Source organism: Asterias amurensis, chromosome 4, assembly GCF_032118995.1.
Source record: "Asterias amurensis chromosome 4, ASM3211899v1".
NCBI lineage: Eukaryota > Metazoa > Echinodermata > Asteroidea > Forcipulatida > Asteriidae > Asterias > Asterias amurensis.
In genome coordinates this window covers 18,776,534-18,789,080 of record NC_092651.1, presented here as the reverse complement: position 1 = coordinate 18,789,080, position 12,547 = coordinate 18,776,534, and the positions used below count along the sequence as shown (strand labels likewise).

At 34.8% G+C, this 12,547-nt stretch overlaps 1 protein-coding gene across 6 annotated transcripts in view; it reads right to left on the bottom strand.

The window, feature by feature from the left end:
* Nucleotides 1–613: 613 nt before the first annotated feature.
* LOC139935988 (adhesion G protein-coupled receptor L3-like) overlaps nucleotides 614–12,547 on the bottom strand; it is a 64,268-nt gene continuing 52,334 nt past the window's right edge. For all 6 annotated transcript variants that reach the window (XM_071930663.1, XM_071930664.1, XM_071930661.1 and 3 more), the window contains 13 exons: nucleotides 11,704–11,827; nucleotides 10,882–10,991; nucleotides 10,263–10,362; nucleotides 9,548–9,698; nucleotides 8,713–8,782; nucleotides 8,171–8,234; nucleotides 7,559–7,653; nucleotides 6,829–6,955; nucleotides 5,890–5,931; nucleotides 4,772–4,954; nucleotides 4,235–4,351; nucleotides 3,214–3,263; nucleotides 614–2,872 (listed from right to left, as the gene is read on the bottom strand). In XM_071930663.1, coding sequence (XP_071786764.1) covers nucleotides 2,761–2,872; nucleotides 3,214–3,263; nucleotides 4,235–4,351; nucleotides 4,772–4,954; nucleotides 5,890–5,931; nucleotides 6,829–6,955; nucleotides 7,559–7,653; nucleotides 8,171–8,234; nucleotides 8,713–8,782; nucleotides 9,548–9,698; nucleotides 10,263–10,362; nucleotides 10,882–10,991; nucleotides 11,704–11,827 — 1,345 coding nt within the window. In that variant the 3' untranslated portion in view covers nucleotides 614–2,760. The remainder of the gene's footprint in view (nucleotides 2,873–3,213; nucleotides 3,264–4,234; nucleotides 4,352–4,771; nucleotides 4,955–5,889; nucleotides 5,932–6,828; nucleotides 6,956–7,558; nucleotides 7,654–8,170; nucleotides 8,235–8,712; nucleotides 8,783–9,547; nucleotides 9,699–10,262; nucleotides 10,363–10,881; nucleotides 10,992–11,703; nucleotides 11,828–12,547) is intronic.

The window sequence follows — 12,547 nt, the reverse complement described above, 5'->3', positions numbered from 1 at the left end:
TCGTGGAAAATTACTTCTTTCTCAAAAACAACGTCACTTCAGGGGGAGCTGTTTCTCACAAAGTGTTATACTACCAACCTCTCCCCATTACTCGTTACCAATTGCGGTTTTACGCTGATAATTATTTTGAGTAACTACCAATAGTGTGTGCAAGTCAGGAGAAATTACCAATAGTAATCATCAGTGTCTTTTTAGGTTTTAAGATACATCTGAAATACGACTTCAACACATGGCTCTATTAAGAACTTTGTGATGAGATTCCGGATTAAATCAAACACCATTTTGTTGTTGAATCCTTAGCAATAACTACAACATTTCAAGCAAACATTGAGAGAATTTTTTTTCCACCATGACCATATTGATACAGTTATAAGTAAATGTGCAAATCTATCTTTAATCTGTAAATATGTTTACTATTGTGCCTATACATTTTAACATGTTTCTTGTAATTTCTTGATTTCTATGACTTATTAAATAACAAATTTTACAAATTACACTGAGTTTATAGGTACTTTATAATATCAAGTTATATATAGGAATGGACGGATGTTGAAAGGGAAGTAGCATAAAGCTTTTTCTTTCTTATTTAATAATAATAATAATAATAATAATAATAATAATAATAATAATAATAAGGTACTACAATGACCACAAAGATTTCAAGTAAACTTTGCTGCCCAATGTTTCATGTGCATAAAGAGATCAAATGGTGCTTGCCTAAATTTCTTAAGTCTGCTAAGTGTAGAAAAAGAAAAAAAGAAAAAAATGCTTGACCAAAAAGGGTTACCAGGCAAAAACACAATGTAATTTATGTATCTTTAAGCCTGGATGTGGCCTGGATGTGATACCAGGTTGGTTCAGTGGTTTCTTTCCCTCTGTAGACCCCGGTTTGAATCCCACCTTGTACTAAAGCCTTGCACATGGATGTGTTTTCAGTCCCTATTGATTGAGTGGGTTTTCCCCATTTAGGGGTGTTCATCCCACACCTAAACTTGAACATTTCTTCTCACTTCCTACACATCCTGTTATTGGCGCTAATTGCTCTGTTGGGTGTGTTATAAATAAATTAAAGTAGGACAAACAGATAATGGGTATAATAAAGTATCACCATAAATATCCATAGACTATTCTACCATATTGCAATTTAAGAAGTAAATATTTCAGTTAAAACTTACGTCTCGCAAAACCAGCTACATTTCAACTAAAACTGCAAAACTACATCTTAACATATTTTTTCAAGGCACATTTTAGTAACTGCCAACAGCACTCGATTATACAGAAACAAATACAGCATTTGGATTCACTTCTAATCAATGTGCTAAGGTTTTTTTTAAAGCTCAATATTTAAGGCAATAGACTGTGCAAGTGTTGTGAGTATTTGGACTTCCTAGGACCAAGTTGGTCCCAAGCATATATTGAGTTTTAGATGTGCACAATTCTGTTTCTTCAAATACTTTTAAGTAATAAATAAAGCTTATAAACAAATTTAAAAAATGTATATCATACTATTGGGCAAGTAAAGGTTATCCATAGAAACATATGTTTAATTTAACGAATACAAAAATAAAATAAAAATGAGAACAAGACTTGACCGCTGTTTTATAGTCGCTTGAGAAAAATTAAGAATTTTGCTCAAGTGACATTAAAAAACCCAGAAGTTTTTATTTTAATTGTTTTCTTGTTTCTGATGTGAGTGAGACTTGCACAATTTAAATAAATAGGAATGTCTGACAGCTTAGTGAAATCATTTGCAGTTATATTTTGTTTCAAGAACAATACAGCATCACTTTAATATTGAGGCTTTTCAGAACTAAACATTCATGTAAAAGAGATTTTACCACAAACTTATTTTGCTTTCACATGGCGAGCCTATCTGTCTTTAATTCTACAGCATGACTTACTTATTTCCAGTAAAGCCGCATGATAATTATAATGTTTTATTTTCAAACTTTGAAGACAAATGCATCTGGCAATATTTTCCATTGTCATATTATATATCTTGTGTACTGCTTTTTTTACTCATCTTGTTTTCCATTTTTTACAATATTATTTAAATAAGGTATTTTACACACAAAATAGTTCTTTAAATTTACACTTTCAATATAAACTATATCTTTTTTGTACAATTTTCTAAACATTGTCACCACATACTGCTAACACTTTAAATCATTTAAGCAAATAAAAATGTAACCCAAAAAATAAATAATGCATAAACCTTCTGTACACTCTACAGCAGGCATGCGGTGGAACCCAAAACTGAAGAAGAAAAAAAATATGCAACAACTTTAACATTTCAATCACATATTGCTTTTAACCTTCAAACAAAGACAACCAGAGTGTCCATATTGAAATGCGGAGACGTAGAAAGGCCACTGGCTTCTCTATTCAGAGTGAAAATGAAGAAGAATTAAAAACAGCCAACTTTGATTTACAGTGTAACAAAAACATTTCAAGTCTTTAAAAAGTAATTAAAAAAAATAATGAGAACATTTAATAGAAAAGAAGGAGTCATCTTTTATTTAACCATAAAAGAAACAAAACTCAATTTGAGAACTCTCCTTCAGTTTCAAAATAAAACACTAACCATCATGAACACGCTCGTTCAAAACAGTAAAAAAATTAATAAAATGAAATAAATAGAAAGCACAATAAACAGTTTAAAAAAAATTATAACTTCAACATCTTGCAGATTTTTCGTTCAGCTCTCACAGAACCAGCACTTCGTCTGATTAGCCCGACGTTTAGGTGACCTTTGAACTCTTATGCAATGTTACTCCCGTCCATCTTGATGTTGATATCCTTTGACAGGATGGTTGTCATGGCAACCTTAGCGCCCTCTACTAACCCTTTCTCTTCATCATTCACTTTCTCGCTGAAAGAAATTACAAGATAAATCAGACCGATGATGAAAGGAAATGGAAAAGTAAATTCATTCAGTTTATCAATTTTAGTATTTCCAAGAAAGATCTTAAAGACTGCTCCAAGATGAAAATTTGTGGTTCACTCATTTTCCATTCGACAGAAGGTGGGAGATAAAGAATTATGCACCAAAAAATGGTGCGAAAACCCCTCTTCAGAGTGCACAAACATTTTTTTTCTTCTTTTCTTCTCCTTTCTTTTTGATGACGTTATATTTAAAATTTCACTTTATTTGAACGTGAGGTTAGAGGCTTGAAGTCAAATCGATCCTTCAACCTTGTGATTTTTATTTACCTGTTCTTGACGAGGCACTGAATGTCATTCACTTTGACAGCACCAGGTGCCTGAAAGAAATCGAATCCCAAAATAATGAATATTCAAACTCCTAATTACATGATTGTTCACACGACCCAAAACATGGGGGGTCACGTGGCTATGTACACAATATACACAACTTGAATCTGACAATCACAAAATGTTAGGACCCATGAAAAGAGAGCTTGCATTTTAACTGGTAAGCAGTTTCTATACACTAGACAGCACCAGACAACCGCAGGTCCCGTGTACTGTGCAATGAATGCAAAAAAAACAACAGTACACTCATCGCAAAGAGAAGGGTTTTACCCTGGTGTTTTTTGGTGTACATGTAGTTGACCGTAAATTGCACAACCTTCTTAAATAATGAAGGGCATTAATTGGGCACTTTTAAACTTTGTATCAAAGCATCTGCAGACTGTGCAGGTCTTGTGCGTATTTGAAATTCCAGGATCAATTTGTTTCCGACCATATTGAGTTTTACGGGTCACAGTTCTGTTTCTGCAAACACTTATGGCTATACTAAATTTATCAAAGTGCTGGGAAATCAAAACTTATTTGAAATTTAAGAAAGTAAATTAAATTTAACAAATAAAACCAGAGAAGATAACACTGACCTTCATTTAAAATCAATTTTAAACAATTAAGAATTTCAGCACCCTGAATTCACAAAAACTTAAAAATCTGTCTTAAAAAATGTTGATATTTGTTCAAGCGTCTTGACTACCTTATTGGTGGATATATGCGTTATATTAGGTTACATTATTACTAATAGATTTTAAACTTGCATCGGGATAAGAAATAATATTTGGTTTGACCCTAACAGTAACACCGAAGTGTTTGAACACGGCATAATAATTACTTTCCGAAGATCAGTGCTTATACACATCGGTGTGAAGGTAAAACTAAATAATATATATTATTATTACTATCATTATTACTGCTACTTATTAATTCTGCAAGTAAGTTTGTCATGGCGGAAGATTGATTTGATACTTACAGTCTTCTTAGAATCAGTCCCAATGACCTCGGAGGTGTTATTCATGGTACCGTCCTTGGTCTTGCCAGAGTCTTTGCTTGGGGAGACGTCCAGAGCCGGATTGTCACAACCAACTCCCTACAAAAATAAAATAAAAATCACAAGAACACATTATAAATACACAACTCTGTGTACACCTTTTCACCATTAGATATAAATTTATTACTTTTTCTTGTCTTTTTTGGACCTTTTTAGAGTCAGATAAGCTGCATAAAGTTGATTCAGAATACACTGGTTTTAGATTATAAATTTGGTCCGAGGAAAAAAGGAGGACATTTTTTCACCGTACATGTCGGACCTACAAGGGCTAAGCCTACAATGGTGTAGGCTGTAGTAGACTGTTCAGACCGTATTTATAAGACAAATTCAAATTTTTACAATGCAAAAAAAAATCTGGAAAAAAATTCCTCAAGTAGGAAGAATATCATGCCTGTAAATTTTGAACTGATCAAATCAAAACGTTTTCCTCCAGCTTACGTCACAAATAAAAAGACTTACAGTGACTGCAGTGGAGGTAGAGTTGCGTTTGGTCAGTTCGGTGGTGTCGCTACTCGGCTTGCGCATAGACTTGGACGTAGCTGAGGATACCCCTGAGCGACTAGACATGGGTGCTGTGGAGCTGGTCGTCATGGAGTGGAGAGCCCTCTTGCGACCGTAGCGACGCTCGTATGCCTTCTTCACCTTCAATTCAAATTCAAATAAAGTGAAAATAATTGTTACATCAGGAGTGCAGATTGTTTGAGCAAGCGCCATGAGCGCCTGCATTGTTAGCGATACCTGCGCTATATAAGACTTTGATCATTATTATTTTTATTATACTGGCGGTAATCACAAACAGGATCTGGAAGTGGGGGAATACAACATGCTAGAAATTAATAGATGTAATAATTTGAATTGGGGATAAAGATGAACATCATTAAGAGCTACTTGCTCTCTACTCTCCAAACGGATGACTAGAGACTTGACTTGACATTTGATTTGAGCAACTAAAACAAACATGAGACTTAGCTGTCCAAACTTCAACTCAGAAAGAGATAAAAACTTCAACTCAACTTCAACTCAGAAAGAGATAAAAACATCAACTCAACTTCAATTCAGAAAGAGATAAAAACTTCAACTCAACTTCAACTCAGAAAGAGATAAAAACATCAACTCAACTTCAATTCAGAAAGAGATAAAAACTTCAACTCAACTTCAACTCAGAAAGAGATAAAAACTTCAACTCAACTTCAACTCAGAAAGAGATAAAAACTTCAACTCAACTTCAACTCAGAAAGAGATAAAAACTTCAACTCAACTTCAATTCAGAAAGAGATAAAAACTTCAATTCAACTTCAACTCAGAAAGAGATAAAAACTTCAACTCAACTTCAATTCAGAAAGAGATAAAAACTTCAACTCAACTTCAACTCAGAAAGAGATAAAAACTTCAACTCAACTTCAATTCAGAAAGAGATAAAAACATCAACTCAACTTCAACTCAGAAAGAGATAAAAACTTCAACTCAACTTCAATTCAGAAAGAGATAAAAACACCAACTTAGAAAGGGATATCAAAACATAAACATAAAAGGAATAAAAGCTTCAACTCAGAAAGAGCAAGAAAGTGCAAACTTACCTCAATATTCATCACGCAGTGAGCAATGAAGAAGAACAGTCCCTGCAAAAAGAGAAACAAGGTGTTTTCTTTTTTATGCATGTTTTTTGGGGGGTCTCTATTTTTCCATACACTTTCTTTAATCCCACCAAAGAAAAATTACCAAAAGACAAAATTAATGTTATTAGGGGGTCTGGTGGTGGTGGTGGGGGGGGGGGGGGGGGGATCGGGAAACAGTAATAGGAGGGGTATCATACCTGTTTCATAAAATATGTAAACACATAACCTAAATTGTTATACTTTTAAAGGGACACACCGGCTCACCGTTTACGCAATTTAGGGGTGTAGAATCATAAATAATGTTTTTATAGATGGTTGCTGTAAAAAAAAAATCATCAAAATGTCACGTATTTAGCGAAAAATGTAAAAACAAAAAAAAGCGGCCATATAACAAGCTTCCGTTACACGGACTCTTTGAATGTGAATCTTACATTAGATTTTTCACCATTATTTACATTTTGTAGCGATAATTTGAATACATGATCTTTTTCGTCAATTATTCGTAAATAATTTTGTGAAAAAAATATTTAAATTTGGTTAAGTAAGTTACTTTTAGACGGCTGAAAGTAAAACTAGCCCGGAAGATCACGTGATTGTTTGTACCACTTTTTGGTTAGAACAATCACGCGACCTGCGTTTTTGTCTTAAAATGCTCAAAAACGGCTAAATTTTATGATTTATTTTTTAGGACTGTTCTTCTTCATTCCTGGAAGACCGTTGAAGTCATATCTTAGTCTATTTTGTAGCCCAAATAGCCCAATTCGGCCGGTGTGTCCCTTTAATAACAGCAAATTTCAACATCTCAGATTTTTCATGCGATGAGCTTTTCTGACAACCGAGCAAGGTTTTTTAACATATCTGCTACATTCATGGTTTATTAGGATAATGCTTTATACCAACCTGTAGAGAGTTACAGATAGCAAAGAGATAAGTGAAAACCAAGGTGTATGAACTGACAGAGAGGTATCCAAAGACCCAGGTCAGACCCAGTAGGGGCAGGAGAACCATTGCAGCTTTCATTCCAGTCCTGGTGGATAATACAAGACAGAATATTGTGTTTGGTATTAAGTTTGGTAATCACTCTTAAGATTACTGGCTATAAAAGCCTTTGGTTATAGAAGCTTAAAGGCACTGGACACCTTTGGTAATTGTTTAAGACCAGTCTTCTCACTTGGTGTATCTCAACATAACGCATAAAACAACAAACCTGTGAAAAGTTGAACTCAGTTGGTCTTTGAAGGTGGGAGAGATTTATGGAAGAAAAAACACCCTTGTTGCACAAGTTGTGTGTGTTCCGATGCTTGAATTCGACACCTCAGCTGAGGTCTTCTCGAATTCAATTAAAATATTTTAGTGCGAAATTACTTCTTGCTCAAACACTACGTTACTTCAGATGGAGCAGTTTCTCATAATGTTTAATACCATCAACAGCTCTCCATTGCTCATTACCAGAGAGTTTATATGCCTAGAATTATTTAGAGTAATTACCAAACGTGTACAGTGCCTCGATGGAGAGGGGCCGGGGGAGGGGGGGGGGTTGGATTGTTCATAGGCCTAGTCTATTCTCAATTCTAAAGAAAACTGTCTTTCAAGGGGCCAAAGTCTTACATTGAACTGATTTTTTTCTTACTTGATTTGTGAGGTGTCACTGTCCTTGCTCTTCTCTCTAGCAGTCAATGATGTCATCATCACCTTCAGCACAATCACCAGCACAGCAGTGTTCAGCTTAACAAGACAAAAAGTGCAAATTATGATTCACCCCCTCAAATTATTTTCCAATAACACGTCATGAAATATTTCCATGGAAAGAAAAATCCAAAAACTGGGTAACAAGGGGACATTTTGCTCTAAAGGAACTCATTAGAGCACAGTGGCATCTTGTGAACACCCGTCATAAACAACTGATCTTTTCACACGAAGGAGTGCACAAGGTTCTTTGTGAACAATTCCGCTAAAGGTTTTGAACATTGCTGTCCTTTTACATGAAGCTCATTTTGTAATTTTTTTCCTTGTGAACAAATTCTGCTGGTGTATGTTTTTGTAGCAGGTCAAAACTTCACAATGTTTGAGAAAATTTCACAAGAAATGTAGAACATGTAAAAATTTGCTGTCCTTTCACATGAAGCTCATTTAGCTATATTTAAAAAAACATTGAGAAATTTTTGCCAGGAACGTTGTTTTTTTCCGTCAAGTAAAAAGGGTTTATGTCGGGTTATAAAGTGTTTTAATCTGATGAACTTACGATGATTAAGATAGAGACGGTTGGCACAAAGATTATGAGAATCATCTTTTGAGTCATCCAGCAACTGAAAGTAAACAATCAACAAATCGTTTCGTTAGTGTAAAAATATTATATCTCGGTGTTGCAAAAGCGTCTTACTTGGCCCAAAATACTCCACGAAATAAAGGTTGTAATTTGGCGCTTACTTGTTTTGGGTATCCAAGATATAATGTTTTTAGTATTAAGAAATTTGTGGGAAACCACTTAAGTTTTCAGCATGTTAAAACTTTGTCCTTAATTAAAACAATGAGGGTGTAACAATAGACTTTACCATTTCTCATTGTCCTCCAAAGTCCCTTTTTTCTCAACCCATTCTTTTTCTTGATTTATTTTATCAGGGCCAAGTTTTGTAGAGCTGCCTACCCCCAACTCAAAAAAAACAAAAAACAAACAAACAACCAGGGAACCAGTCAAAAACAGCATGCATGTCATGATATTTGGCTGGCAACCTTATTCTGGTAAGCAAAATCATTTCGATGCTTACAAAAAATGACTTTACTTACAAACCATCAGGCGGTGCGTACTCCTCATAGAAAACGCCTACAGAGATTCCAACAATGAACAGTGGAGCACCTGAAACAAATTGGAAAAAATAAAGCTCAATGGGTTGAAACGCCTGTAATTTCTGGTACACTCACATAACTTGTGATAAATAATAATAATAACTATTATTTGGTCTATACAGTGCCTAATATAAAGTTATCTCTAAGCGCTTTACAAATAACTCAAATAAATAACAAGTTAAATTATGTACAATTGACTGAAAGATTCACACACAAGTAAGGTATTTAATGCTGTATACAAAAAAGTTTTTAAGGCACTTTTGTATGATTTAAAGGAAGTGTTAGAACGAACGCAATGGGGGTTCCCAAAACACCCCTTAAATAGTCCCCAAAACACCCCTGCAGATATTCCCCAAACATAACTGGAAAAGTTCCCAAACATCCCTAGAAAAGTTCCTAAAACCTCCCCTTAAAGGTTCCTAAAACACCCCTGCAAAAGTTCCCAAAACACCTCTCGAAAAGGTCTAAAAACACCCTTAGATAAGCCCCAAAACACCCATGGAAAAGTTCCCAAAATAGCTCTGGAAAAGTTATAAAAACACCCTTGAAGAAATTCCCCAAACACCCCATGAAAAGTTCACAACACACCCCTGGAAAAGTTCACAAACACGCATAGATATTTTTTCCCCCAAAACACTCATTGAAAAGTTTCTAAAATACCCCTTGACCAAATCTCAAAACATCCTTTGAAGAGTTCCAAAACACCCCTACCAGAATCTTAAAAAGACCCCTCCAGAAATCGTTCCCAAAATACCCTGATACCATCGCTACTTACCCCAACCAAGCAGGAGATATTTCTTGATGTGACTAGAGGATCCAAAGACATGAACCAGGGCTAGATACAGTTGGATTCCCTCTACCAACATCCAGCAGAACATGGCAGTCAGAGAGTAGTGAAGTACAATGGCAATCACCTTACACACCCACTGCAAACAACAAGCAAATTCAACTTGGAATTATGTTTTAAACGGCGCAGCCACCAAGTTTAGGATTCCTCATTTTCCTCCTAGAATTGAAATCAACTTTGTCTATTTAAGCCTATAAGGTTATAAAAATGCCCTCTGTATGGGTGTCACAAAATTTCAGTTGCATATTTTCAAAATGTTTGTTTGGCCAAAAGAAACATTAATTTTTCCAAGTAAAATAATTATTTGTTGACTTTGGCTTTTGTTTTTTTCAAATTGATAGGCATTTTTCATTTATATATGACCTTTTGGTTATTACGGATGTGAAATTGCAATTAATGACCTTAAAGGACTGGGCCAAAGACTTGTCTAAAGTAAAGTAGACAGCAATTAGGAACAATTATTATCTGAATATGTAACGCACAATACCTCAAATGAAATCTTACAAATTTCTTGAAACAATAAAACAAAATAACTCTTGTAAAATGTAGTCTAAATTTTCAGCTCAAATCGGCTAGAATGGGGGCTTAATGTAGCATCTTTCAACTCTTATAACAAGTTCACCGAGTGACTTCATAAACTCACCTGAACCTCATTTCTCTCAATGCCAACCAGGAATATGAGTTGTGAGAGAGCGATGGTAGCAGCCAGATTCTCATGCACTCGGATACGATCTGATTTCAACCTGTAACATTATAAAATCAACTTGTTAGCTTTCCAAGGCCCTGGTCAACATTCTTAATGACCTTTAGCCAATATGTTCAGTTTCAAAAAAAATTATTTATGATTGTAGATATTTTCTATTTTCCTGTAAGGTCCTCGTTTGGCTTTTGTCAATGTAATACTGATTTATGAGCCAAAAAACTACCCGAAGAAAGATACATGGGTGAATTATACTCGTACGGCACAAATAAAGTGTCTTCAGTAGACCCTACTGTACCATTTGAAACTGTAAATTTTGATAAATTTATTTGAACACCAAACTGTGCAAAAATATTCACATGCCAGCATGGTGAATCTGTTATCATGTTCTTTTACCAGAATTTCAAAATCGATTCGATAATAGATGCTATATTATGCTATCAACTGAGCAACATTTTAAGCAACTAAAAGGCCTGTGGTCTTTAGGATTTTCCCCCCAAACTCGGGCCCTGCACTACATGGAAAAAGCTTGGTAAGGGAAAATCTGAGATAATTGACAAACCTGAAGAACTGATAGATGATGATGGAGAAGAAGCAACCTAAGACAGATAAGGTGCCACCGATGTAAGACAAGACGGACAGAGCAGTTTGATGACCCACAGCAATCTTATCCTGTATGAGAAGGACAAAAGTATCAGCGAAATTTTTACAAAAATAACATAAATAATAATAATAGCAACTAGTTCTTAAATAGCATTTTTCACAATACTGTCTCAATGTCCCTTACATTAACCCTTTTGAGACCATAGCGGCCACGAGCGGCTTGTTCATAAAATTCCCTTAGCGTCCGCAAACGGCTTCAAACCTACCTCCATTCACATAAAGAGATCAAAGAAACGGTCATGTCCGTATATAAAACTTTCCAATGTAGTATGTTATTACAATATAGTATGTTAAACACAGTATCCCAATTTCTAAACACAAAACTAAATTTTCTGTTTTGTGCTATTTCTGCTGACATTTTTACTGGCATTTGATTAAAGAAGGGAAAACGATGAGCAAAGTCTGGGTGTTTTCTCTTCCAGGCCCATTTCACTACTTGTGACTTTATTTTGAAGTTAAAGGAACATGTTGCCTTGGATCAGTCGAGTTTGTCTTTGAAAAGCGTTTAAAACCGTTTTTACGAAATGCATATGGTATAGATAGGTAATTTAAAAGTAGAATATAATAATCCACACAAACATACCCAAAATTGTAAAAAAAAATTTTTTACGTTGCGAACTAACTCAGATGGCCATTTTGTGGAGCCAAATTAAATTATCTATCTAACCGTGTGCATTCCATAACAAACCCTTTTTAGTAAGAGAGATATTAAAAGTATTACGTGCACTCCGTGGACGTCCATGAGTATAGCAAAGTTAGTCAGATGAGTGCATTCACACACAGTATGTGTAGCATTGGCGGACTTGACATAACATCCAACATTGCTCCAGCGAGTTTCAGCATCTCTGAAAATTATTGAATTCATCAAGATGGTTAAACCATTATCATCCTTACAACATGGTTTTAGAAAAAAATAATTACACACTTTCTTTTTTGCAGGGTCTTTCCTAAAATACGACCAAACCTTTACTATTTTTTAGTTCTGAACCTCCTCCTTCCTTAAAGGCAAGGTATATCTTTGTTTTTTTGAACTGTTCGATTGTATTTAAGATTCTTATCATGTGTTTTAAAGCCCAGAATAATCTTGCTCCATCTTATATGTCAGATCTCATTCATAAGCACAATCCAGTACGTACACTTCGATCATCGTCACAACACCTCCTTGCAGTACACCCTGTTAATATGCATACCTATGGAGACCGTTCCTTTGTGGCTTCCGCTCCAACTCTGTGGAATTCTCTGCCCTTGACGATCAGGAATACATCTTCCCTTGATGATTTCAAGAGTGCCTTAAAGACACACCTTTTCTTACAATAGTTACCATTCTTGTGTTGTTGTGTCGTTATGCTTGTAGTGGTGTTATTTGTCCCCTTATATTTATGTTGTTGTAGATTTATAGTGTACTTCTTTGTAAAGCGCTTAGAGAACTAAGTGTTAATTATTAGGCGCTATATAAATCGAAAGTTATTATTATTATTATTATTATTATTATTATTATTAAGATAAATGTACATGTACATGTTAACAATAAAACAAACATCTAAAAGTTTAATAAAAAAAAGTGA